This window comes from Budorcas taxicolor, chromosome 11 (assembly GCF_023091745.1).
Source record: "Budorcas taxicolor isolate Tak-1 chromosome 11, Takin1.1, whole genome shotgun sequence".
Lineage (NCBI taxonomy): Eukaryota > Metazoa > Chordata > Mammalia > Artiodactyla > Bovidae > Budorcas > Budorcas taxicolor.
The window spans coordinates 62110423-62138404 of NC_068920.1; the positions used below are offsets into that span (position 1 = coordinate 62110423).

General features: G+C 55.7%; 2 protein-coding genes across 2 annotated transcripts; both read right to left on the reverse strand.

Moving 5' to 3' along the window:
- Positions 1-281: 281 nt before the first annotated feature.
- On the reverse strand, positions 282-3923 carry ADRA2B (adrenoceptor alpha 2B). Its single transcript, XM_052648328.1, has 2 exons — positions 2181-3923; positions 282-1204 (listed from the first exon to the last, which is right to left on the reverse strand). Coding segments are annotated over exons 1-2 (1341 nt in total). The 5' UTR covers positions 3521-3923; the 3' UTR covers positions 282-1203.
- ASTL (astacin like metalloendopeptidase) lies at positions 3705-27969 on the reverse strand. The gene is made up of 13 exons (XM_052648221.1): positions 27918-27969; positions 26942-27067; positions 24811-24872; positions 23327-23417; positions 22243-22360; positions 21334-21515; positions 18647-18728; positions 18403-18557; positions 13967-14217; positions 13159-13216; positions 7135-7257; positions 4793-4910; positions 3705-3993 (listed from the first exon to the last, which is right to left on the reverse strand). The coding sequence occupies exons 1-13, from the start codon at positions 27967-27969 to the stop codon at positions 3705-3707; spliced, it is 1707 nt and encodes a 568-aa protein (XP_052504181.1).
- Between the last annotated feature and the right edge of the window lie 13 nt (positions 27970-27982).

Below are 27982 nucleotides of genomic sequence, written 5' to 3' on the forward strand. Positions count from 1 at the left end.
AAGGTTACCTCCTCTGGAAGCTTTCCCTCCCTTCCTTCCCAGGCAGCCAGTCTCAAACTCCCCTGGCAACTCTCACCCCCACTGACTTGTAATGATGAATAAGGGAAGCTGAGTGGACAAACTCCGGCAGGTGGGTGGGGACCAGCCAGCCACACCCAGAGGAGGAAAACGCAACTGGCCCTGGGAGGGCTCCTGTGCCGGAATCTGCTACACAAGTAGCTGAGAAAGAGCTACTATCGGTCGTCTTTGGGCAATGAAGACACAGCTTGCTTATTACAAAATATCCTTTATTGATAAAATAGCTCAGACTTTAAAAAATAAAAATAAAAACCTGCATATCACAAGGGGACACCGGCAACAACAGCAGGGGTCCCGCAGGGGCACACGTGAGACTAGCCAGCAGATGAGGCAAGTCAGCCCGTCCCCGGGCCCAGCCTCCCTGGCTCTGCCCCCAGGCCAGGCCCAGCCTCACACTGAGACCAGGGAATGAGCTGGATGGCCTTCTGCCCCAGGAGCAACTCTGGTCCCCTCCGTTCTCTCCACCCCAGAAGATTCCCCCGCATCCCTCCAAATCCAGCCAGGCCCATCAGTGCCTGTGCTGCTCAGCCCAGCCCCCAAGATAAGACCCTCACTGGCTTAATGGTGGAGCCAGGCATACCCACGGCGAAGGCTGGGAAACATCCTCCCAGTGCTCCCAGTTGTTCCAGGAGGGATGGGAGAGGGAACCAAGAGGGAGAGGCCCCTGGAGCCCCCTCAGTGGGGTGGAGCAACACGGCTGGGTCTGAGATGGGCAGACGGCACCCACCAGGGGCAGGGTCAGCTATGCATCACAGGGGCCCACTTAGGGCTTGGAGCCCCCCAGGAGTCCACAGGGCCCCTACCCACCTGCTCCAGCCCCAGCACACTCTCATCTCACCCCATTCCCTTGCAGTGGGTATCTTTAGAGATCTTGGGGAAACGTTCACCAGCTTGACGACAAAAGATTGCTCCCCCATTGTGGGGGAGGGGGGTCCAATCCAATGAAAACCCTCCTGGTGTTGCAGGTGAAATGTTGAGAAGTTATCACGCAGCCTAATAACTCAAATCTTCGCAGGCATAGGAACACATTCTCAAAGAAATCCTTGAACTGAAACTGTGGTTCTGTCTGCCACTCCCCACTTCCAGCTTGGGGTAGGAATTCACACCCCAGGCGCAGAACGAAAGTCTACAGGAAGACAGGCAGTGGTAAACACAGAAAGGGGGGATTTTTATATCACCGAATAATCACATTTTCTGGTTCTCTAGTGCGTTACCCCATGGAGCTCAACACTTTCAGACATGCCCTTCATCTCCCAACGGCAAGTAGGCGGCAAGCTATTGTCACCCCAGTTTTTGCAGGGGGTGAACGCTAGTGATCAGGGCTCTCCCGTCGAGGAGGAGGCCAGGCCTCCAGACCACCCCACTGAGGCATCCACACACCCACCCGCCTTCCAGAGGGGCGCCGAGTGAGGAAAACAATACGAGACTCTGGTCTTTAAAGGAGTTACAAACCCAAAAGCAGGACGAAGGCAAAAAAGGGCCCAGAGACAGTGCCAGCCCAGAAACCCCCACCCAGTGCCTCACTGGGACCTGGGCACCCAACATGAATGCCTGTCATCACTTCTGCTTCTTCCTCAGCAGCAGGCCTCCTGGAAAAAGTGGAAGGCTGGCTTCCTGCTGTTTTCCAGGGGAAGAAGAGAAAGAAAGAAAACACTGCAAGTGGTCAACCAGAAGACACGGGATTCTCAGCGGAGGGAAGCCCACCAGTGGTTGGCAGGGGTCTGTGGTTCTGGGAGGGGAGCCCAGAACATTCAGCTACGTTCAAGATGGGCCAAGCCTCGTCCATCTGCCCTTGCATAGTCAGTGGGTGGAGAAGATGGCCCCCCACAGCCAAGCCAGCAAGTGTGTGTATGTGTGTGTGTGTGTGTGTATGGGTTAGTTGCTCAGTCGTGTCCAACTCTTTGTGACCCCATGGACTGTAGCCCGCAAGGGGAGCCTTCAAATAGACCCCCTGGCCCTCCCAGGGAGTCCCCAGGATGAGGCTTCAGGACCAGGAAGGGACCAGAAAGCCCAGGGAGGTGGCCACCTAAAACAGGGTGAAGCAGGGTGACCCTGGCACCACCTGGCACCACCCCACACGGGCAGCAGGCTGGCGGGCTCACCAGGCCGTCTGGGTCCAGTGGCGGCACAGGATCCTCCGGAAGGCACGGCGAAAGTCCTGGTTGAAGATGGTGTAGATGACGGGGTTCAGCGAGCTATTGCAGTAGCCGATCCAAAAGAAGAACTGGAAGAGGCCGTGGGGCACCTTGCAGTGCAGCGGGCAGATGGCACCCAGGCTGTAGCTGAAGAAGAACGGGAACCAGCAGAGCACGAAGACGCCGATGACCACGGCCAGCACGAAGGTGAACCTCTTCTCCCGGCTCAGCTGCGTCCGCCGCCGCCACCACTGCGCCCCCGCAGCGCCTGTGCCCCTGCCCAGGAGCACCTGGCCACGCAGGGTTGCCAGCACCCGCAAACCCTGCGGCTGCTGCAGGGGCGGGCTGCAAGCTGAGGCAGGAGACGCTGGCAAGGCCTGCGGCTCACAGCCCTCTGCTCCCTCCTCTTCTGCCTCCTCCTCCGGAGATGAACCGCAAACCCCTTCCTTCTGACCCTGCCCTGACTTCGGGACGGCAGGCCAGCTGGGTGGCAAGGCAGGAGCGCCAGGGGCTTCAGGGGTCTGCCCCTCCCCCTTCTCCGCCGGGTGAGGTTGGGAGCATCCGTTGGCCTCTCCAGGGGCGGCCAGTTGAGAGGCCAAGGTTGGCAGTTTGGCTGAGTCTGAAACTTCCCCAGGGACAGGGTGTGGCTGCTTAGACTCCCTCCCCCCAGGCCCCCCTTTGGCCCTGGGGCCTCTGCAGTGGCTGCGCTTGGCGATCAGGTAGATGCGCAGGTAGACCAGGATCATGATGAGGCAGGGCGCAAAGAAAGATCCGATGCTGGAGGCCAGAATGTACCAGGCCTCCTGGTTGAGCTTGCACTGAGGGCGGGCCAGGGGCTGGGGACCCTGGTCGCCCTTGTAGATGAGGGGTGGCAGCGAGATGACCGCTGCGATGAGCCACACGATGAGGATGATGAACTTGATGCGGCGCGGGGTGCGCTTGGAGTTGTACTCCAGGGCCCGGCTCACCGCCCAGTAGCGGTCCAGGCTGATGGCACACAGGTGCACGATGGAGGAAGTGCAGAAGAGCACGTCGAGCGCCAGGTACACCTCGCACCAGGTGCGCCAGAAGTACCAGTAGCCCAGCAGCTCGTTGGCCAGCGAGAAAGGGATGATGAGCGTGGCTACCAGGATGTCGGCGGCGGCCAGCGACACTAGGAACAGGTTCTGCGGGGCGCGCAGCGAGCGGCTGGTCAGCACAGCCAAGATGACCAGCGCGTTGCCGAAGATGGTGAAGAGGATGAGGAAAGTGATGACCGCCGCGATGGCCGCAGTGGCCTGCACCGAGTAGGGCTCCTGGTGGTCCATGGCGGGGCCGGACGCGGCCAGAGCGGGCGCTGCTCGCCCCAGCGCGCGCACAGCCGGCGACGGCGCTGTCCCACCCAGGTCGGCTGGACGAGGGGGTCGCCCCCCTGGCGGTGCTAAAGGCGCTGGAGCCCCATGGCCAGGCCGAAAGGGGTCGGGGGACGCCCCGGGGCCGGCCACGGCCCTCCTACATCCTGGTGTACCTGCGCCCGTCGCCCCTGCCGTCCGCCCCAGAGAAGTTTACCAAGTTGTCCCTCTGAGGTCCCCGCCCCGCCGGGAACCAGGGGAAAGTTGCACCCTGACGCGGGGAGGCTGCTGGACTCACGCTGGGGCGCGGGGCCCGGCCGGCCGGGCAGGGGGTGCGCAGCCGGTTTGGAGGAGGCGCGGAGGCAGACCCGCTCCCGGAGCTCCCGTAACCCGGAGCGGCGCCTGCAGGCAGCACGCCGCGGCCGGAGTAGGGAGGAGAGCAAGCGCGGCTGGAGGAGGGAGGAGACTGGAGGCGGGAGCGGGAGGAGGCAGGGAGGCGGGGCGGGCGGTGGGACCCAGGGTGGGTGGAAGGTGCGCCTCGCTGGGGGGCGCGCGGGCCGCAGCCTCCCCGCGCCCCCGGCCTCCGCTGTGGCGCCCCTACCCTTTTCCTCCTAGCCTCCACTCTGCGGCAGGTCAGAGAGGCCCGGCGTCTGGGATCTTCCGGACCGAGGGAAGGATGCTGGCAGAAGTGGAAGGGTCGGTGCACCAAAGGAGCCGGGACGCGGCGCTGGAGGATCCGCGGGCACCAGGCGGGATGTGTCTCCTGCGGATTGCGCGGCTAGGGCGGAGCCCTCGGGTCTGGGGGATGGCCGCAAGCAGATCTCTCCTCCCCGCCGCCCAAGAGCCCCAAGGAGAGGGTGGGTGGGTGTGTCGGGGCTCTGGCGCATCATAAACCACACGCGCTCCCCGGAGCCCGGGGGGCCAGAAGCCGAGCGGAGGGCATGAGGCGAGCGGGCAGACCCTTCCCCAAATGCTTTCCCGCCGCGACTGGACTCCGTCGGGCCTGCGGACCCCGAGGAGGCGCGCGTGACAAGGTAGCGAGCGCCCCCTGCCGCCGCCCGCCTGCGAGCTTGTCCTCGGCCACCGAGGACCCGAACCCTCACCGCGTCTCGGGGTCGCTGAGCAGGCTCCCAAGCCGAGGGTCAAGCAAGTGCTCAGAGCCTGGGATTGCCGACTTCAGCTTTCCTGTTTCTCCTGCACATGCCTCAGTTTCCCCTATTAAGGGCAAAGAGGTAAGAAAAAACCGGCCTTGAAATCAAGTCTCGGCAACACCTGAGACTCAGGCGGGGGAAGGGGGTTGAGAGGGGCAGGCGGTTTCGGGCAGTTGCAAACTCCGACCTCCTGACCAGCAGGAAGAGGATGTCGCCTGGTGCAGAGTGAGAAGATCTAGTCAAAGGCGGGGTCTTTTGACACAATTTCTCAGACAGTAGAGAATCTGCCTGCAATGCAGAAGACCCAAGATTCCATCTCCGGGTCAGGAAGATCCCCTGGAGGAGGGCATGGCAACCCACTCCAGTGTTCTTGCCTGGAGAATTCTATGGACAGAGGAATTGGTGGGCTACAGTCCATGAGGTTGCAAAGAGTCAGACATGACTGAGCAAGTAACTTTCATTTCAGAGAAAATGTAGGTTTCAGGGGCAGCTTGCAAGGAAAGAGCTGTGCAGTGACCCTCTCCCTGCTCCAGTCTTGCTGATGGCGCCCGCCCCATGCATGCTGCACACCCCTCTTGAAGTGGCCCTGGAAAGTACAGCTGAGGTAAGAAGAAACTTCCAGTTAACCACACACTCAGTCCTGTCTGACTCTGTGACCCCATGGGCTGTAGCCTGCCAGGCTCCTCTGTCCATGGGATTTCCCAGGCAAGACTGGAATGGATTGCCATTCCCTTCTCCAGAGGATCTTCCCGACCCAGGGATCGAACACAGGTTTCCTGCATTGCAGGCAGATTCTTCACCATCTGAGCCACCAGGGAAGCCCAATTAAGCGCATACCCCACCCTGACTGCCTTCTGGCCTCAAAGTGCTTCAGAGGACAAGGGCTCCCCATGCACCCTCCTCCTACCCACACTCCCTGTGGCCACTGCAGTGCCAGCCTGGGGAGCTTCAAGGGCATTTTTTCACTGTTTCCAGAGCCTTTAATGCTATAACCCCAGCCTAGACCCAGCCCTCATATTTCTAGCCCATAGCTGTACACGGCATCCTCCCTATAAATAAGCATCAATCTGCTTCTGAAAGTAGGGCTCCTCCGACGGACATGGCCTTGATCCAGCATGCCTGCTCCATCTTGATGGGAGCAGGGAGTGTGGCCTCAAGGTGCCCACAGTGTCTCACCCCCAGCCAGGCTCAGAAAAGGTGGTACCCACCCCTAGCCTCCAACACAGGGCAAGACTGAGGGGGCTTTCCCTTGATCCTGGGCTCTCCCTGCCTCCTGCCAGCCCCTCTGTTAGATGCGAGTGCCCACAGCCTGGTGGGGAAGGTGCTGCCTAGGCTCAGTTAGAGAGGCAGCCAGCCTCCCTGGTCCCCTCCAAAGTCAGGTGTCGTGAATGCATTCTTCCACTTGCTGGGCTTCCACGCCAGGGTCGCCAGGGATGGGGAGGAGTCATCAGACCCTTCGCTGAGGATGGGCAGGCAGGTGGCCATTGGAGCCTGGGAATCAGCCACTTGAGCACATTCTTGCCTGTCCCCGTGGTACCCTGCCCCATGCTCTCTGTCCCACGGCAGGGAATCTGGGCACTCTGGTGGCCCAAATAGGCTTCGGGAAGGACTACTTCTCATTCTCTCCAACCACTGTCAGGCTGGGGGGCCAGCAGGTATCTCCCCAGACACTGCAACTCACAGCAGCCTTTTGTCTGCTGGCCTGTTTTCCTTGAAAGGCCAGGCCTCCAGGGCTCTGCAGAGCTGAGGCCAGAGCTCCTCAATCCCACCCTGCCCCCACCCTCCCCGTGCTGATTCTCAGCCGGGCCTTCCCTGTACAGGCAGCTCACATCCACCTGTCCCTGGGCCCTGCTGGGTACCACCCTTGGGTGAGGACAGCCAGAAAGAACCCACAGGAACCCACGAGGTTCAGCCAACACCCAGGCTCTGTGTCACCCACTGCCATCCCTCAGCCCACCCAGCCCCAAGACCAGTGGCTGGCTCTCGGGGCAGTGGGGGCTGTTACATAACTCAGCTCCCCACTGCTCTCTGCCATCTCCTTCTCCCCCCAACACACCCCTTCCCCAGCTGCCTGCTCTGCCGAGCCCTTTGTGAATCAGAGCCTCAGGCCGCAGTAGGGCTTCCTCCAGCCCTTCCCAAGCTAGCTCTGACCTACCAGTATCATCCTGCTCCAGCAGGGCTGGCAGAGCTGTCCCAGACCTGCAGCCAGCCAGCAGCAGCTGCTGCCGTTACTCCCAGCCACATGTGAGGGGAGGCGGAGGCAGTGACAGGCTCTGGCCCACCCTCCATCCCGCACCAGTCTACATGCTGGTCTCTGGATGTGCCCTGAGCGCCCACATCTCCAGTCCTTTGCAGGGACTGTTTGCTCTGCCAGAAACACCCTCCCCACCCTCTTCCTGTGCTTCGTGGAGCCCTACTCTCTTCTCAAGGACCGCTCACCCATCACCACCTCTCCTCCCTTGGTGCCACCTTCACACCCAGGGGCTATCCCACAGTGGGGTCTGCTGGCCTGTTGTTCCACCTCTTTCATCAGAGCCGACATCCCTGCTCCGTCCGCAGTACCTGGCCGAGATTGCTGAAAAGTGAAGGGTAATGGCAGTAGACGTCAGCAGATGAAATACACATAAGCTTTTTTCAGACAGGTGGTGCCCAAACGAAGGAACCCCCAGGGATGTCCTTGAAAAGAGGGGCCATGGTAGAAAGGTGACCTAGTAGCATCTTTTCCAAGAAAGGGGAGACAGTTGTCCTATCCTGTCCGTGAGAGCACGGCAGGAGATGCACCGTGTTAGCTGAAAGCCCTGGAACCACTTCTCCAGGTCCGAAAGGCAAGACTGGCCCCACTGTCTCCACTGCTGCACTTCCTGCCCCGAGAGCCCATGGGGACGCTCCCCAACCAGGCTGCACCCACCCCCAGCTTTCCCCAGAAGCCCCAGCCTCTCAAATCCCCAGGGACCTTACCCCCAGACCACCCTGTACCACCCAGCCTCCCCACCTCCCCAGACCCCTGAGCCATGCCCTCTGTGGTGTCAGTCGGTCATCCTCTCTCCCCCCATCTTACCTCACCCGACGAAACCCCAACCCTGGTCAAACCTAAATCATCCACCCTGCCTTGGAAAAAGTGGCTGCTTTTTCCAGAGCAAAACGCTCACTTCATCAGCTGGCTTCGCTTTAAATTCGCGACCACAGATCTCCAGACGTTCCCAGTGTGCTCACTTCCCCACGCCTCAGAATCAGCATCCGTCTCCTGCTCCTGTTCCTGCCTGAGCCCTCCTTGCAAGCTGTGGCTTTGCCTTCTACTTAAGAGAAAAGGGAAGCCACCTTGCAGGCATGCATTCCCCACACACCTGCCTCCGAGCCCCATCTCGCCTCCTGGGGCAGGTCGTCTGCAGACACCTTGGACCTCGAGTTCTCTCGTGTAGCCCGGGGCTCTGCTCTGTTGATTGTCCCTTCACCGGCTGTCACTCCCTCCACCCTAAGGGCCAGCCCCCTTCTTAGGAAGCCCTCCACACCCTCTGCGTGCATGCGTGTGTGTGCTAAGTCACTTTGGTCATGTCCAACTCTTTTGCGACCCCATGGACTGTAGCCCACCAGGCCCCTCTGTCCGTGGGATGGATTCTCCAAGCAAGAATACTGGAGTGGGTTGCCATGCCCTCCTCCAGGGAATCTTCCTGACCCAGGGATTGAACTCGCATCCCTTACCTCTCCTGCAGTGGCAGGCAGGTTCTTCACCACAGGATCACCTGGGATGCCCCTGCAGCCTCCACCTTCTTGTCTGCCTGGTCACTGTCTCTAGCCCCCACGTTCCCCTTCGCCCTCCACTGAGTCCACTCCTGGGCGTCATTCATCCCTCCGCATCACCAAGGGCCAGGCTCGCGTCTGTGTCCTGCTCCCACGCAGTTTCTCAGCCACATAAAATGATGGACCCTTCCCTGGAGCCACTCCACAGGCCCTGCTCCCTCCTAACAGGCCACTCCTCCCCAGCTTCCTTTCCCTCTCCCAAACCCCAAATCAGAGATTCCCACTGAGACTGGTTTTTGCCCCTTCCCAGGGACGTTGGGCAATGTCTGGAGGCATTTTTGACTCTCACCACAGGAGGCAGGAGGTTGCTACTGGCATCCCGTGGGTAGTGGCCAAAGATGCTATCAAAACACCTTACAAGGTCCAGCACAGCCCCCTCTCCCCAGCAAAGACTCATCAGTCAGAAAATGCTGCTAGGGCCAAGACTGAGAAACTGCAGGGGGTGATTCAGCCCTGGTTCAGTCCTGGGATCCTTTCCTTCTGCACCTGAACTCTTCTTGGGGAATTTCATCCAGCCCCTGGTACCCACCTGCATGCTAATCACTCTCCAAAGTACGTCCCGTGCCCTGAACTTCAGACTCACAAACCACACACTTCTTGACCCACCCATTTGACATCCAGTAGCCACCAACTTACCTGGTGGCTCAGCTGGTAAAGAATCCACCTGCAATGTGGGAGACCAGGGTTCGATCCCTGGGTTGGGAAGATCCCCAGGAGGAGGGCATGGCAACCCATTCCAGTATTTCTTGCCTGGAGAATTTCATGGACGGAGGAGCCTGGCGGGCCACAGTCCACAGGGTTGCAAAGACACGACTGAATGACTAAGCCCAGCACAGCCCCCGACTTGCAACACCGATTTCGCCTGAACCCTCTCCCCTCGGTTCTCAAGGCTGAGATGCCTTCATCCCCTGCTCATCCGACCGCAGGCGTGCTCATTTCAACCTCCAAAACACACTCCCAGAGCACCCACTTTCGCCCTTTCCCATCATCCCGCCACTCTCGCTCACACAACTGCAGGGGCTACCAGCTGTTCTGCCCGATTCCAACTCGCTTTTCAAGGCACATCCAAATAACTTTATTTTTTTTCATGTTTTATTATTATTTTTTTTACTTTACAATATTGTACTGGTTTTGCCATACATCAACATGAATCCGCCACGGGTGTACACGTGTTCCCAATCCTGAACCCCCCCTCCCACCTCCCTCCCCATACCATCTCTCTGGGTCATCCCAGTGCACCAGCCCTAAGCATCCTGTATCCTTCATTGAACCTAGACTGGTGATTCGTTTCTTATACGATATTATACATGTTTCAATGCCATTCTCCCAAATCATCCCACCCTCTCCCTCTCCCAGAGTCCAAAAGACTGTTCTATACATCTGTGTCTCTTTTGCTGTCTCGCATACAGGGTTATTGTTACCATCTTTCTAAATTCCATATATATGCATTCAGTTCAGTTCAGTCGCTCAGTCGTGTCCGACTCTTTGCGACCCCATGAATCGCAACACGCCAAGCCTCCCTGTCCATCACCAACTCCCGGAGTTCACTCAGACTCATGTCCATCGAGTCCGTGATGCCATCCAGCCATCTCATCTTCGGTCGTCCCCTTCTCCTTCTGCCCCCAATCCCTCCCAGCATCAGAGTCTTTCCCAATGAGTCAACTCTTCACATGAGGTGGCCAAAGTACTGGAGTTTCAGCTTGAGCATCATTCCTTCCAAAGAAATCCCAGGGTTGATCTCCTTGCAGTCCAAGGGACTCTCAAGAGTCTTCTCCAACACCACAGTTCAAAAGCATCAATTCTTCAGCACTCAGCTTTCTTCACAGTCCAACTCTCACATCCATACATGACCACTGGAAAAACCATAGCCTTGACTAGACAGACCTTTGTTGGCAAAGTAATGTCTCTGCTTTTGAATATGCTATCTAGGTTGGTCATAACTTTCCTTCCAAGGAGTAAGCATCTTTTAATTTCATGGCTGCAGTCACCATCTGCAGTGATTTTGGAGCCCCCCAAAATAAAGTCAGCCACTGTTTCCACTGTTTCCCCATCTATTTCCCATGAAGTGATGGGACCAGATGCCATGATCTTCGTTTTCTGAATGTTGAGCTTTAAGCCAACTTTTTCACTCTCCTCTTTCACTTTCTTCAAGAGGCTTTTTAGCTCCTCTTCACTTTGTGCCATAAGGGTGGTGTCATCAGCATATCTGAGGTTATTGGTGTTTTTCTTTCTGGCTTACTTCACTCTGTATAATTGGCTGCAGTTTCATCCACCTCATTAGAACTGATTCAAATGTATTCTTTTTGATGGCTGAGTAATACTCCATTGTGTATATGTACCGCAGCTTTCTTATTTATTCGTCTGCTGATGAACATCTAGGTTGCTTCCATGTCCTGGCTATTATAAACAGTCCTGCGATGAACATGGGGGTACATGTGTCTCTTTCAATTCTAGTTTCCTTGGTGTGTATGCCCTGCAGTGAGATTGCTGGGTCATAAGGCAGTTCTGTTTCCAGTTTTTTAAGGAATCTCCACACTGTTCTCCATAGTGGCTGTACTAGTTTGCATTCCCTCCAGCAGTGTAAGAGGGTTCCCTTTTCTCCACACCCTCTCCAGCATTTATTGCTTGTAGACGTTGGATCGCAGCCCTTCTGACTGGAATGACTTTAATATGACCATGCTTACTCTTGGCTGCTCTGAGTCTTCGCTGTCGCGTGTGGCCTTTCTCTGGCTTCTCCCTGCAGTGGCTTCTCTCGCTGCAGAGCACGGCTCAGTCGTGGCGCACATGCATAGTTGCTCCGCGGCTTGTGGGATCTTCCAGGACCAGGGATCGAACTGTGTCTCCTGTGTTGGCCGGTGGATTCTTTACCACTGAGACACCAGAGAAGCCCCTGAATGACTTTTTAAAATTTTAGATCGGGTCTTGTCACACCTCTCCTTAGAAACTCTCAGCAGGGGCTCCTGCTGCTCTCGGAATAAACCATCCGTCCATGACTGACCAGGCCCTTGCCTGCCTCCTCCTTACCGCCCGCACACACCCCTCTCTCCACACACGCTGGCCTGACACACCTTGCTTCTTCCTGCCTCAGGGCCTTTGTGCTGGCTGTTCTTTCCCCAGATGGCCCCAGGATAGCAGCGTCCTGCCATTCAGGTGAAATGCCATCAACACACGCTCCCCTCTTCCATCACTTGTCAATCCCGGATGCTTTATTGGCCTGTTAACTGTCCATTCCTCTTCCCATCCCGAATAAACTCCATACGAATAGAAAGCCTGCCTTGTTCCCTGTGTTATTCCCAGGGCCTATAACGGAGCCTGCCTGGCCCCCAAATACAACAGATGCGTGTCAGGTGAATGAATAAACTGATGAATGAGCCCACAGAGCTGTGTGGTCGGGGATTGGCAAACAAGTCGCAGGCCGTGAGAGGTGGCAGCTAGCCCCCTGGGCTCTGGTTGACGCCCCAGGGTCGTCCCACACATGCACACCCTCCATGCTGGGGCTCCGGGGACCAGACCGTGACTGGATCATCAGGACAGTGTGGGGCTCAGGGGACAGGCCTGGGCCCAGAGCCGGCCTGGGGCCCGGACTCCACTAACAGGCGTCTTCTTGGGGAGGACAGGACAAGGACAGCCTTGTCCCTGGTCACTGCCAACAGAGAGTAAGCAGTCTTCCCTGTGAGGCACCAGGATCAACCAGCCCCACCACCCTGTGCAGAGAACCCAGCATCCAAGATCAAAAGCCGCCTGTTAACGGAGGCTCATGACAGCAGCCTCTGCGAGCTGGGCGGGCCTTGCAGTGCAGAGCACATCACCTCCTCTGACCCACAGTGGCCGTCAGGAAACCCCAGCCTGGTGTCAGCGGCCTGGCTCGCTACTCAGAGACCCACAGGTCACGAGGCAGCCATGCTGATAAACAGGCTCACGTACCATCTCTAGCCTAGGGGTGGCCCAAAGTCTTGGGAATCTTCCAGGGGAGCAGTCACCCTGCTAGGAGCATGGCCAGAGCCCTACTTCTCTGCTGTAAGCTGTGGCACCCACCTCCCAGGCCTGGGAGCAAGACTAGGGACAGCATCCCCACACCACAGTCCTTCCCTGACATTCACACCTGAGCTCAGGCCCTTGCGCAGTCTCAGAAAATCCTTGACTCAGGACAGAAACCCCAGATAGACCGAGGGCAGAGGCTCCAGGTCCCCTGACACAGTGAAGAGGAGGGCAGAGGGCACATCTCAGCCCTGCTGCTCAGCCCTATTTCCTTGGGCACACCAGTTTGCTTCCCCGAGTGTGTTCCTGCCTCAGAAATGTGGGTCTCAGCGCCTAGAGGGCCCCTCCCAGGGCCGTCAGGAGAGGTCAAGGCGCCGGGTATGAGGTAGTCAGCACAGCCCAGCACCAGACTCCTGGAGCAAGTGCCCAACTTTATTTCTACTTTTCCCGAGACATCAGGGGGACCTGGCCCCACTGGGACAGGCAGGGGCTCCTGCTGGCCTCCCACCCAAAGAAGGCCCCTAGACCTGCACGGGGTGGGGGTGCGGGGGTCCAGCCCACTCACTGCCATCCCTAGAGACTTTCTTGACCCTGAACAGCCCTCACCAGGGAGGCCAGCAGTGGAAGGATAGGAGTGGGGATCGGCTGAAGGAAGACAATCAGGGTGGCCCCACAGCCCCTTCCCACCTTCCAGGGCCTCCTCGGGCCAGGTCTGGGGGGCGGGGTCTGAGTAGAGGCCAAGTTCCTGGGGAGAGCAGTGCGGGTGACGGCAGCTTTGAGTCCTGACTTCAGGTCTTCGTGTTCTTGCTGAGTTTCCCGCAGCAAATTTCCCTACACCTAGGCCCCCACTTTTCCTCTCCCCGGGAGGCAAGGGAGGAAGTGGGGTTCTGGAAGCCTCCTGGAGCGCAGGGCTGCATTCCCAGGTTCCCAGGGCTCAGACAGCCAGGAGAGGGGCTGCACCCAGGGTCCCGAGCATGGGGCAGCCTGAGGGAGCGGTGAATGTACCGTTAGTCCATGCGGGGGGCTCCGCCTCAACCTCAGAGGGGCTCCCGGGGCCTTCAGGGAGGCCCAGCCCTCCAGGTCCCTGTCCCTGGAGCCACGAGAAGTCACCTCCCATCCTCCCTGGGGGCTGAGGTAGGAGATGAGAGCCAGCAGAGCTGGCACTGCCCCTGATGACCTAGAGGGTCTCTCTGTCCTAGGAGCCCTTGGGGAAATGTGACTGGGAAGAAAGGAGCAGAGAGAGGGGCCCAAGCCTCAGATGGAGGTCCAGAGAAGCTGGGAGGCAGGGGTGCTGCCCAGAGGGACAAAGGGGCCGGAAGCCACAGGCTTGACCTCTGAGTGTCCTCATAAAGCAATTTCTGGGTGCATGGGCCCCTGGCAGAGCAGGGTTCCCCAGAAGAGCCTAGACGGATGCGGATTGGTCTTCTTCTAGAGATGGGGTACTTGGTGATGCTGGGATGGCACCAGGGCAATGTTAGGAAAGACTGCCCCAGGCCTTGGCCTCAGGGAGGAAGCTGGGGGCTGACGGGGCAGGGTCGGCAGAGGCCTTCACTTCAGAATTCCTCAGGGTCGGGGGCTTCCATGCACGAAGGCTCTCTTCAGACCTGGCAGCGGCATGTTGGTCTTCCGCCCCAAAGCCTCTGGGGTCAGATCTGCTGGATTCCTCCAACAACGCCTTCAGAAGCTGCTGCAGCAGTGACCTAGAGCCCGGGGTGGGGCTCCTACCACTCCCAGGGGTCTGGAGCCCTAGAGCAGGAAAGGCAGGTTATGTCCCGGAGTCACAGAAGGAGAGTGCCAGAGCCAGAGCGCCCTTCAGCCTTGTGCACAGAGACCTAGAACCCACCATGTTCCTGCCACGCCACTGCCCAACACCTTTGAAACCCTGATTCCCAGCTCCCCCGAGAGACAAGAAGCTCGGAGCCATGCCATCCCCTCCCCACGTGGCCCCGGAGGTCACCGTCAGACGGTCAGCCACTGGGACCCTCAGTGACCTCCCACCATACCCTGGCTTCGCTGATGGCCAACCCCCTGCCCAAGCACTGCAACCCTCAGCACAAACCCCCCAGGGCCACTCTACACAGCAACATGTCATCTCTTGCCTGTATCCAAAGCCTTTTCCAGAACTTCTACACTTGTAGCTACGTCCTAACCCAGAGTGTCAGCAGGACACACGTGACTGTCAGGCCCAAGAGCTCAGTAGGGTGGGTCCTGTTGGCCCTTCACCGCCACTCCCAGACCACAGCTGGCTGCCACCGGCTACTTCTTAAGACTCATTTTGGGCCCAAGTTATCTGGCTGGCCAGCCACACCCTCTAAGCACTGCTTTGATCCTTGCCCGCCCTCCAGCTGCTTCCTAATGAGGCCATATCTTCCATTATGAACACTGGCCCATCTGAGCTGACACGCTTCAACCAGTGACTTCCCAGGCCGCTCCCTGCCTGGACCTGCAGGAACCACGCCCCCTGAAGTCCTGGGCCCCAGCAGCCCACCCTCTGGGCTCTGCCTCCTCTGCTTCCAGCCCACTTGCCTCAGTGCCATGACCCTCCAGCCCCGCTGAGCCCCCAAAGCCCATCCTCTTGCTCCATAGCCTCCTCACTTCCGAAACACCCTCCACACCTGGCATGGGTCCCCTAAACCTCACTGCAGTCACTCCCTGAGACATCCCCAGGCCCCCTGACTCTGGCAGAACTGCCCACAGCACCCCAGTCCTAGAGGACGAAGTGACTTACCTAGGCCACCCCCGTCAGCGGCCCAGCACCACCGCGACCCCACAGAGTGTCTCTCAGAGGTTTCCTCTCCTGCGGCTCCCCAGTCAGCCACTCCACGTCTCTCCCTCCCCACACATCCTCTTCTCCCAGCCTCTCACCTCACTGCTTTGCCATCAAAGCCTGGGACTGAAGCCCCTCATAGCACATCAAGACCACACACCACCTGGAATCTGCTTCCATCTTCTTCCTTGCCACGGGGTCCAAGAAAGTGCCTCAGCTCCCAAGGAGAACAGCTCCTTCTCGAATATTCTAGATATTCTTCTGCCCCATGAATCCTTTCCCCCTTCTCCATGGGGTCATTATTTCCATACCCAAACTTGCTTGTATATCCACTATCTTGATGCACTTTCCATTGACTCATGACCACCTCTAGCCACCTCTCAATTCTGTTCTTAAAGCTACCCAAACCTCTCAAATAGTTACCCACAAAACTCTTGCCATTGTCTCTTATTTTTTTTAATCTTTCTAATATTTGATGTCATAGGAAATAAGTCTGCAAAATGGTGCTGGAGCTGCATAATTACATGCAAAACGACTGAACTATTAAGCGCAGCACATGTCCAGCTCTTTGAAACGCCATGGACTGTAGCCCACCAGGCTCATCTGTCCATGGAATTTTCCAGCAAGTATACTAGAGTGGCTTGCCATGTCCTTCTCCAGGAGATCTTTCCAAACCAGCAATTGAACCCAGGTCTCCCATATCACAGGCAGATTCTTTACCATCTGAGTCACCAGGGAAGCTCTGGTGTACATGCAGAATACATTGGATTAAATCTACATGACCTTGAGTTAGGCAAATCCTTCTTAGATATGACACCAAAAGCACAGTGATAAAAGAAAATACAATTTGGACTTTGCATCAAAATTTTAAATGTTTATAATCAAAGAACACCATCTAGAAAGTTAAACAACCCATAAAATGTGAGAAAATATTTCTAAATGATACGTCCTATAAGGGACATGTATTCAGAATATATAAAGAACTCCCACAGTTTACCAGTAAAAGACAAACCAACAAAAAAAAAACAGGCAAAAGATTTGAACATTTTTCCAAACATATACAAAAGACCTATAAGCACATAAAGAGGCATTCACAGGCATTCAGGAAATGCAAATCAAAGCTACAACAAAATACCACTTCACACCCACTTGGGCACAGTTATAACCAGAAGTGGTGACAAGGGCTGCTACCAGCATGTATACGAAGTTTCAGAATGAAGAGTGCGCCCAGTTTGGAAAACAATTTAGCAGTAAAGTATGGAGTTACCAAAGAACCCAGAAATTTCACTCCTAAGTATATATCCAAAAAGAAAATACATGTCCACATAAAATCTTGCACACGAATGTTTATTGTCTCACTAGACTAGAAATGGCCCAAAGAGCCTTTGATAATGGATAAACAAAACGTGGCATCTCATTCAACAGTAAAAATGAAGTACAGTTGACCCTTGAACAACACAGGTTTGAACTGCATGAGTACACTTATACGTGACTTCTCTCAGCAAATGCTCTACAGTACCAGTCAGCTGAATCCTTGGATGTGGAGGACTGACTGGAGTTGTAGGCAGTCAGAGGCTCTGTTGCACAGAGGGTCAGCGCCACTAATCCTCAGACTGTTTTGTTCAAGGATCAGCGGTACTGATATGCTATACCATGGACGGACCTTGAAAGCATAATGCTATGTGAAAGAAGCCAGTCACAAAAGACCATCTTGTATGGTTCTGTTTATATGACTTGCCCGGAGCAGGCAAACCTAGAGAGACAGAATGTAGAGAAGAGGCTGCCTACGATGGATGGGGAGTACACTTGCGCAAAGATACTAAGGAGTAGATTCTGAGTCATGGGGTACACACACTTCAGCTTTGCAAGCTACCGAATTGTTTTCCAAAATGGTGCAGCATTTATACTCCTATCGGCAGAGTATGCATGTCATCACTGCTTCGTCGTCCCATTTGTATCTGGCAGTATCCGACTTCTAAATGTCTGCCAACTTATAAGGGATAAAAAAGGGTGCCGTGGTCTTTATTTGCATTTCCCCAATTACTAATGAGGTAATGGTGACGAGACAAGGTCACCAGGGCAACCAACTTCAGAAAAATGTTTCTTTACAAGATGAAATAACAGTTGCCAACTGGCGGCTATCTCACAGGCTAGAAGGCAGTCACCTGGTCATGCCCAAATGCAAGGGGGACGGACAAATGTAGACTTTATCCCAGCCAGCCATGTGCTCAGCTGAAAATCAGCGGGCCTGGCACACAGCACAGGGAAATACAGGCAACACGGTACACGGAGCCGTCTCGATTCTCTTTCCTGTTGATCCTCATCACGCCTCCTGCTTCTCCCTTGCACAGCCACTGCCTGGTTCTGCACTCTCACCCCTGCCTGGACCAGCTGCATCTTTTTAAAGGCTTAAAATGTATTTTAATAAATTGATGCTGCATTACAATACAACTGACTTTTGTGTATTGATTATATTCACCTTTAAAAATTCTTATTAGTTCTAGTAATTTTTTTGTAGATTCCTTTCAGTGCAGATTGTCATCTATGAATAGTGACTTTTTTCTTCCTTCTCAAACCTCAAGACTTCATTTTTTGTTGTACCACAAGGGCTAAGACTTACTACATTGTTGAATAGATGAGACAAGAATGGAAAAACTTATCTTAGTCTTACTGTTTTGACATTTAAAATGATTTTTGGTCTGGTTTTTTTGTAGGTATGTTAAGGTTAAGAGGGGCTTCCCTGGTGGCTCAGAGGTTAAAGCGTCTGCCTCCGACGCGGGAGACCCAGGTTCGATCCCTGGGTCGGAAAGATCCCCTGGAGAAGGAAATGGTAACCCACTCCAGTATTCTTGCCTAGAGAATCCCATGGACAGAGGAGCCTGGTAGGCTACAGTCCATGGGGTCGCAAAGAGTCGGACACGACTAAGCGACTTCACTTTCACTTTCACTTAAGGGTAAGAAAGTGACGTCTGTTCCTATCTGCTAGCAGTTTTTAATCATAGCTGAGTGTTAATTTTCTTCGAGTGCTTTTTCCGCATCTGAATGGTGAGCCCCTGGTCTGCCCCTGCTCACCTCTACAGACGCCCCTCCTAGCACTCGACCCTCACTAATACCACCTCGCCCTTCTTGCAGCTCCTCAAATCACTCTACTCCCTGTCACTCACCTCTCCCACTGGGCTCGCGGCCACCTGGGCTGCAGTCATAAAACCTGCGGACCCGTGCAATGTCCGAGTTGCTTAGGTTCCATCGCTGGCCAATGGGGACGCTGGGGGCCCAGAGTGGAGTGATGGTGGGCAGCCCGCGCCGGCTGAAGGCAAGCCTGAAACCCAGGAGGCAAGGGCCTGAGTCCAGACTGGCTGGGCTGGCAGGACAGTGAGGAGGGAAGAAAGCCAGAAAGGGGGTGCTCACCTCCCATAGTGCATCACCGAAGAATAGTCATAGGGCACCAGCATGTTGCTGCTCCGAGATTTGATGAAGTTCATTTCAAACCCTGAAGAAAGTACTCGGCGGTGGGGAAGAGGGCCAGGGGAGGAGGGGAAGGTGGCAGGGGCCTCCTGGGAGTGTCCAGTCCACCTGAGGGGGCCCAAAACCACACGCAGAGTGCATCTCTTCACCCCACCCCCGCTTCTGATCCCCGTCTCCTCGGTGCCCCGGGAGGGTTCCAGATCTGCGCCAGCTGATGTATTAATACAAGCACAGGGACTTGGTGGCTGGCCCGCCATCGCCTCCTAAGACTTCTCTCCCCCATCTCTTCTCTCAGGCTCGCCCTGTGTGAAACTCTCTTTATGCTAATACAGTCTACAGCTTTTAAGAAGTCCCACGCTGCTCAGAGCCTTGGATGCCCACTACCAGCGAGATCAAGTGCCTACTCCCCACCCCAGGCTTGGAGACCTGTGAGCCCACCATCTACCAGGGGTACACTCCACCCCCAGAAGCAAAGCCACCTGACCTCCCTGCCTCCAGCCAACAGCACCTGCCCCACCCCCAACCCCAGGTGTGGAGTTCAGCCTTTTCCCATTGGCCAGAGCACTTGCTTCTTCCTGTCCCTTGGCCCCTCCAGGCCTGGGAGCAACAAGTTTCCCTCCCTCAACTCTTCTCCTGCCCTTCAGTGAGCCTCTGAAAGAATGGTTTTACCCCCCATCTTTGCTCCCCTAAAGACCCAGGCCAGCTGCCTTTACACTCACCCATGGTTACCAGCAGCCTCCTCACCACTAAAATGGTAATCTAACACCTTTATATCCCATCCCTGCCTGGAAATACCTACCCAATAGAGTGCTTACTTTTTCCTTTTAAAACCCTTTAAGTTATTAAACATAATTTTGAGTAGGCAACATATTCATCTGACTCAAAACTCAGAAAATATGAAGACACAGAATGCTTCCCACTCCATCCCCCTTGAGTTCCCACCTCCACAGTTAATTGATGTTACTAGTTTGTATATTTTAGCAGTTTGTTCTTTACATATTAACCAAGTACAAACATTCTCATTTTTCTTCATTCTTTAGCAATTTTTTCCATTAGGGTAGCTGATGTTTAATTTTATTGTTAAAAGAAAAAACAGCTTTTTCATTTATTGGTGCTGTTCTGTTTTCTAACTCATTAATTTCTGCTTTTCCCTTCACTAATTCCCTTTTTTCTTGAATTGAAATGCCAAATTTGTCCTCTATTTTTGTTGATCTAAGTATTTCAGGCTTCCCTGTGTATTGCTTTAGCTATGAACCCTTGGTTCTAATTTTCATGCTCTAAGAATTCCCACAATTTCTTTTTAACTCCGTAGCTTAAAAAACGGTTTATTGTTTTCTAAATTGTAATTTACAACTGGGTAACATTTTTCGCTTTGTTACTAGCGTCTACCTTTTACATCATGATCAAAATGTTTGTATTAACTCTACTTTTTCAAGTTTGAAGTTTTTGTGGCTATCATAAGCCTTTACAAGGATTCCATGGGTACTTGAGCTTTTTTTTGTTTTCACTGCACAGTGACATGCTCCCTAGAATGGAAGCACAAAATCCTAACCACCGGACATCCTGGGAAGTCCCTTCATAAGCACTGAAAGATCTGTAGTCTATTTTTATAGCATGGTGTCACTATGGCCTCCCCACTTCTAGACTAATCTCTGATCTCAATCTCTAGCCCCCATCCTACTAAGAGGCGCTGCCCATTTTCCCATCCCATTCTCGCATGGGGGTCAATGTATGATGGCTGCTGTCTTGGGCCTCCTCCCCTAACCATAACCCCTCAGCAGCAGCAAAGGCGTTCATACCAGATGCCCTCCTCTTACACGAAGCCTTTCAAGCTTTCATTTGCGTCCATACCCCCAAACCCAAATCACTCACCTCCTCTGCTCTCCTCCCTCCTGAATCAATTGTCTCGACTCCTCTCACCTCCTATATCAGGCTTTCCCCCGCTGCCAAAGGACAGGGCCTCACCGTTGCTGGAGTCAGATCCTTGGCGCCTTGCCCAGCACATGGCTGCGGCTCCCTCGCATCCAGGGCAGTGGCCCGCTCTCCGGACCAGCTCTCCCACTGCCATTTTTCAGGACCTGGTCTCCCTACCCTTTATCCCAGAGGCCCGTCAGCAGCCATCTCACAGCCTCCACAGGGTTGCTCTCTACCTCCTGCGTCAGGCACTTGGCACACGCGCATAGCCCACTACCTCTGAGATATCTGTCTTGGCTCAGCTCCTCAACTGGAGCACAGTCCCTGCCCTGAGCCTCAGGAGCAGTGTCTAAGGCATGCAGGGCTGCTGGTTGAGTATAAGTGAGCAGGAGTCATAAGACCATCAACTCCATCCTTAGGTAACTGCCAGCGTCAGTGAAGAGAGACGAGACAGGGCAAATTGATGCCCTAGTTCAGGGTAGCTGTGGGTGGCACTGAAGCCTCAGGGCCCAGAGCAGCAGCATCGGGGTCATTCTCCATGTCTTGGAGGAAAGCAGGAATCCTGCCATCCCCATGGGAGACAGGCAGGTAGCGGGGAAGATGGAAAACCTTTCCCAAATGGCCAGGCAATTCCTTGGGCGCAGGCCATGCCTGCCGCCTTCTCCGGACAGGACCACCTCTCCTCCACCTCCCCCACCATGCACGACCTGGCTTACCTGGGAGGATCTCATTCCAGTTCACGCGGATGTAGCGGTCCCGGTCGGCCCGCGAGTGCTCATGCCAGAAGCCCAGCACGTGCATAAGCTCGTGCAGGACGATGCCCGGGCCCCTCTGGAGACAGCTGGGCCCTAGAGACACCACCTGCATCCCTCCACTGCGGCCAATGCTCGAGAAGCACCTGCAGGGCCACGAAAGTGCTGGGTGGGCACCGGCCAGGAGAATCGCCCAGGCCCCTCGCCCCTTCTCCCAAGACCTGGGATAAGAGCACCCAGAGCGAGTCCCCGTCCTGGGCTGTAGCCCCAAGCTTGCTGTTCCCAAGTCCCCCCCACTGCCTGGCCCTCTGTGAACAGGGTGTGCTGGAACCCTGTTTCCAGCCTGCCCTGTAAGGAGTTGGTGAGAACTGATGTTAACATGGATGACGGAAGCAGCTGATTACGTGAATGTCTCCATACGGGGAGCCCCGAGTCAAAGCTCTCGTGCACATCCTCTTAGGGCCCTACCAAGCTAGGAAGGCAGTATTACCATCACCTGCATTCAGAGAGAAGACAGAAGGGCCTCAGAAGTTACGGGATTTGCCAGAGTCACCTGGCTCCTGCACCATGGAACCTGGATCCGAGGCCAGGTCTGCCCCATGACGCCTGCACTCACTCCCCAGGTCACATAGTCTCCCGGGAGATTGAGCACCTCCTTGCCCACCTCTCCTGAACATTTGCCCCAAGTATTTGTAGGTCTAGCTCATGCGGAGCAGACCACTCAGATGGGCAGGGGGACTCTAGACCCAGGAGGACAGGCCCAGACACAGGTTTTAGACAACAGTTTTGTTAATTTCAGGCTGAACTCAAGACAGCTGAGGCTCTCACCATGCACACATAGGCACACTCGCACACACACCGAGAAGCACTTACCCAGTCATGGGGACGATGGAAATGAAGTCCCTCTGGCCATCGTAGGCAACAAACCTGATGCACGTGAAGCGTTCAAACTCAGCAAATGCCTCCAGGATGACTCGGCGGCTGGGCTTATCTGGGGAAGAGACTCGTCCGCTAAAGCCCCAGCCAGGCTCCCTCCACTGCTCTCCCCCAGCTGTCTGCACGTGGGGAAGGAGCTGAGCTTTAGGTCATTCTCCAGTGTGGAACGTCAAGAGACGTCAGCGTGGGGCTTCCCTGGTGGCCCAGTGGTTAAGACTCCGTGTTCCAAGTGCAGGGAGCATGGGTTCCATCCCTAGTCAGGGAACCAGGATCCCACATGCCTCACAACACGGCCAAAAAACAAGTAAGGATGGACGGATGGATGGAGGGGTGGGTGAATGGGTGGATGTAGATAGATAGGAAGAAAGGGCAGCATGATGGGGTGGGGAGGAAAAAGCAGGGCTCCAGGTGTACCCTGGCTGTGTGACCTTGGGCTGGTCACTGCCTTCTGGGCTGTCTGGTCTTGAAATGGATCAGACTGTGCCTAGGTGTGGCTTCCGCATCAGCTCCTCCAGGACTTTAGCAGCCCAGCTCAGGGGCCCATGAGACAGAGGGCTTCTGATAGAAGGGTTCTTTGGGTGGTGGTGGAGGAAGCACAAAGGGGAATTAAAACCCATAGAGGGGACTTCCCTGGTGGTGCAGCGGTAAAGAATCTGCCTGCTAATGCAGGAGACGTGCTTCGATCCCTGTTCTGGAAAGACCCCACGTGCTGCAGAGCAACCAAGCCCGTGAGCCACAGCTGCTGAGCCTGGGGTCTGGAGCCCACAAAGTGTAGCTGCTGGAGCCGGCTCCAGCAACAGGAGAAGCCGCCGCAATGAGGAGCCTGGGCACCCAGCGCACGAGCAGCCCCGCTCACTGCAGTCAGAGAAAGCCCGTGCAGCAGTGAAGACCCAGCACAGCCAGTACAAATAAATACAAGTGAAAAATAAAGTCCGCTGTATGTCACTAAAAAAACAAAATGAAGAGGAGCCGCACTGCACAGGGAAGAAGGCCCATGGCTCCAGGGCTTGGGCCGACTCACCGTACTTGCTGGAGAGCAGGAAGGGGACCTCCACGACACCGCCGTTCTTGGGCCACTTGCTGCTGGTCGCCGAGAACAGCCGGAAGGGACTCTGAGGAGAGAGGGCGGCTTAGGGAGCGGCCGGCCAAGCTTCCCGCCCCGAGGCTGCCACCCCTCAGGCCCCAGGAGCCCTCAAGATGTGCGCAGTGAGGGTGGCTGCTCATCAGAGAAGGGACAGAAACCAGGAGGTCGGTGGCCAGCTGTGTGACGCACAGCACAACCCTTTGTTCTAGAGAAAGAAGTTGCCACTTACTCTATCAGGGAGAGAAACCCATGAAACGCAGTAATGTTTATCTTTTTGCCAGTTTTTCTAAATATCCTGTGGACATCTGACAACAACATATGAGATACAAAATTTTAAACAATTTGTGTAGGGTATGATTAATAAAATTAAATATAAATCTATTATATTTAAATGATTAATGGTATCATTCAAGATCCTAATTTTTTCTGCACTTGATAAAATATTCTCAGAAATGTTAATATGTCTCACTATGATCATATATTGTTCTTTTTCCCTCATATTTCTTCTGACTTTTGCTTTATATATCTTTGTTTCTTTGTTTGTTAAGGTATCTAATGGTTTATGATGTCTATCTTTTTTGTGAGTTGTACCTTTTATCATTTTCATCTTTGTTTCATTTAAAAATAATTTTTTTTTTTTTTTAAAGAAACCCAGACAAAATATTTCCTGCAGAGGCTACCAAAGGTTTTACTGGATCCTGCTTTTACCCTGTGTATTCACTAGGTGACTGGGAACGGGGGCCCTGCCCTGCCCTAGGGGTTCCTGCCCTGGCCTGGGCTGGCCTTCGGCTCTGCTGCCCAGCTCAAGCTGAGCCATCAGTGGACAACCTCAGACCAGCACCATAGTCTTGCTCTCGCCAAGTCACTGTCCTATTCAAGAGCCTTCTGCCATCCCCAGCCTCCTGAAAGAAGGCCCTGATCCCATCCAGCCTTCTCCCTTTCTGACCCCGCCCCTCATCCCTAGGCAGGATGGTTTGCGTGTTAGTCTTCATTCTGTCTTCCTCAGACCACCACTGCCGCCCCCAAAGTTCACCACAGACACCTCCCCATATCCCCACCAGCCACTCTGCCAACCTGAGCTCGCCTCTTCCTTCGTCCCAGTACTCCCTGAGCACCTCCCCGGGGAAGGGTAGCAAGCTGGGGCTTGACATTCCAAAACCCCTCCTGCAGGAAGCCCTCCCAGACTGACTGCTACCATTCCAGATGTCACACCCTCCGCCAGGCTGGCTTATTCCTAACAACATTCGCGCTGACTTTGATAAGAGCTATGAGTAGGAAAGATGAATGGCTCACAAGTCACACCCCCATGACGCCTAGGGATGGGCTCACAGGTCTCTGACACTGCTGTGAGGTTATTGTACATGTGTGTGTGTGTACTTGTGTGTGTGTGTGTGTGTGTGTGTGTACACGCTCACACTCACCGGCCGGAGGATGTCCCCCTCAAGGAGGAAGCTGCTCTCTGGGGACTCCTTTGGAATCAGCCCTGAAAAGGAAGGGACACACGTGCGTGGGTCCATGCCCCCACCCCCACAACAGACTCTAGGACATGCCCAGCAGAGACCTCCAGCCAAGCAACCCCAGGGCCCACCCTTCCCTGGGCCCTGAGGCTGTGTGACCCCAGGCAAGTCACACAGCCCCTCTGAGTCCCCATCTACAAGCACGAGCAGCACTTCTCAGCCTGATCACACCCTTCCCGCTCAGACAGTGCGTTTCTCCTGGGACCACACATGCACACTACCCAATCCCAGGGAATTCTCTGGCAGTGTAGTGGCTGGACCGCGCACCTCCACCGCAGGGGACACGGGTTCAATCCCTGGTTAGGAAACTAAGACCCTGAATGCCATGCAGCACAGCCAAGAGAAAAAAAACCCAGCCCCAGCTCCTGCCTCCTGCATCTGACACCCTCTGCTCCCAGAAGTTGCCATCTCTTCCAGCTATCTCCACCCTCCGCTCCAGCCCAAGCCATGCTTCCAGCACACGCCCTGGCCCTCCTGCTCCACTCACCCCCGACCCATCCGTGCGGCACTCCAGACCCTCACGGTGGCAAGTCAACAAAAGTCCAGCCCTCGCCATCACGGCAAGGGGGCTACGGCTCCGCCCTCCCCTCCCACAGTGCCCACCCCCCCACCCCGCCAGGCCCCTGCACAGTGGGCAGCCCCTCCCTGCACAGCCTCCCTTCTAGGACACCAGCCCCAACAGGAGGCTTAGAAGAGTGCCTTGCATCCTGAAGGTTAGGCTGTTTTGGTCAGTCGCTCAGTCATGTCCAACTGCAGCCCCACGGACTGCAGCAGCCAGGTTTCCAAGTCCTTCACTGTCTCCCTGGGTTTGCTCAGGCCCCTGTGCATCCTAGAAGCTGGGCTCCCCAGAGCAGAGCCTGAACCAGGGGGCCATCTGCAGGTGACTGAAGCTGGAGCACCCGGGGGAGGGCTGGGTTCAGCAGGAGGGCCACCCAGGCTGACCTCACAGGACCTTCGGACCCCAAGGCTTATCCTGCCTTGAGGCAGGGGGCCGGACACCTGCCTGTCGATGTCCCTGTGGGAGGGCCGCCCCAGGCGAGGGAGGAAGCACTTTCCCCGCATCCCTGGACGAGGGCCTCAGGCTACAACGAGGTCTGAGGGGCATCCCCAGCAGCTGGGGATGGGGTGTGCCTCCCGGTAAAGGGCCTCCCGACTGTCACTAGGCTAGGCTCACAGGGAGTCCTCGGGCCACCAGCAGCCCTAGCAGTGTCCTCTGCAGCCGCTGAGAAACAGTGCCAGCGCAGCCTCGGGCTGCTCTGGAGTTGGCCAGCTCCAATTAGTGACCCCAAGGTGGTGAGCCACCCTGCTCCAGCTTCTCACAGAGCAGGAGGGGGCGAGCCACATCCAGGAGGTTCACAGCTCCCAGGACAAGCTCTCCCTCCGACCCCCTCCCGCTGTTCTCTGAAATCCCCGTCTTTATTTCTAAGCACTTTGCCCCAGGTTTTCTGTGTGTCCTCATTCTTCAGCAGAAATCCCCAGGTGGGGAGGCCCGAGACGCACACTTCCTGAGACCCGCAGCGTCTCACACCTGCAGATCATCCCACACCAGGTGGAAGGCATGTTTCCTAACAGCCGCTAATAATTCCACTCACACCAGACTCGGCCTGATAAAAGCCAAGCGTGTGCAGTCAATTGCTCAGTCACACCCCACTCTCTGCGACTCCAGGGACTGTAGCCTGCCAGCCTCTTTGGTATTCAGGCAAGAATACTGGAGTGGGTTGCCCTTCTCCAGGGGATCTTCCTGACCCAGGGATTGAACCAGGGTCTCCTGCCTTGCAGGCGGATTCTTTACCATCTGAGCCACCAGGGAAGGGGCTCGTCATATTTTAAAACCTCTGCTTTTCCCCCTTCTCATAAAGGTAACACCCCAGTAGAGAAGACACAGAAAAATAGACTTAAGAAGTTTCCCACAGCCCACTTAGCAAGCTGGCATCCCCTCGCAGCTTTTTCTACGCATCTGAGTGTTCAGCTTGGTTTTCATAGGCTACATGGACAACTTCATACCCCTCACTCCACGAGAAGACAGTGTCCTCACCCTGGTTTATTGCAGGGATGTCCTTGTCCCAAGATGTCTGGGTCTCCTCAGGGGTGAGGTCTTCTGAGAATCTGGTCCCACGGGCTCCAACGCAGTGAGAGGCTGAGGGCGCTCCTAGGATGAAGCCTGGCCCAGACACAGGTACGTATGCACAATGGTTACGCAGGATAACAGGACGTGGGGTGAGGGTAGTGGGCTGTCAGACCTCAGGACCCAGGCCCTTCAGGCAGGCCTGGGGGAGGCAGGCCTCCAGGAGGAGTCAGTCCTGGGAGCCCACCTGGCCCTGAGGCCTGGACAACCTTGCAGAAGGAACTTCCCTAGGGGGACAAGTGTTAGATGCTTAGTCGTATAGCCTGCCAGGCTACATGTCCATGGGATTCTCCAGGCATCACCAAAGGATCTTCCTGGCCCAGGGATCGAACCTGGGTCTCCTACGTTGTGGGCAGATTCTTTACTGCCTGAGCCACTGGAGAAGCCCAGACAGTAAAGAATCCAGCAATGCGGGAGACTTGAGTTCCATCCCTGGGCCAGGAAGATCCCCTGGAGGAGGAAATGGTGACCCACTAGGAGGACCAAGACTGGGCTTCGAAAGGCAGCCCTGGGCTCCGAGTGTCTGGGCAAGTATGAGGCAGGGGAGGGAGGGATAAGGAGAGAGCAGGGAGGGGCCTCAGCCTCCAACACTGAGGCCATGGTGTGGCTTAGCTTCAGACCCTGCCCCCAGCCGCCTCCTCAGCCCAGGCCTCGGGAAGTGTCAGTCCTGCTGTCTCCTGCCAGGCAGGGCCTCTGCCCCCCAGCATCTTCGGGAGGTCCCCCTGGGACCTGACTTCTAGGAGCATCCCTGGAAGCCCATTCTCTGAGCCATGCTGGTCAGCTTGCATCCCTGCAAGCTGCAGCTACGCCCTCTGGCCACTTCCCACACTGGCTCCACAGGCTGGAGCCAAAGTGAGGGGGCAGGAGAGTGAGGCAACCCACTTACCAGGCAGACAGACCAGAGTCAGGGCCCATGGCCAGAGGCCTTCCATACTCATGCTGCCTGCAGTG

Coding starts and splice junctions, on each gene's coding strand:
- ASTL (XM_052648221.1), bottom strand. CDS start 27,969: ATGAGTATGGAAGGCCTCTGGCCATGGGCCCTGACTCTGGTCTGTCTG. Junction 27,068..27,917: donor GACTCTGGTCTGTCTGCCTG/GTAAGTGGGTTG, acceptor TGTCTGGGCCAG/GCTTCATCCTAGGAGCGCCC. Junction 18,558..18,646: donor TCGGTGATGCACTATGGGAG/GTGAGCACCCCC, acceptor CCTGGGTTTCAG/GCTTGCCTTCAGCCGGCGCG.
- ADRA2B (XM_052648328.1), bottom strand. CDS start 3,520: ATGGACCACCAGGAGCCCTACTCGGTGCAGGCCACTGCGGCCATCGCG.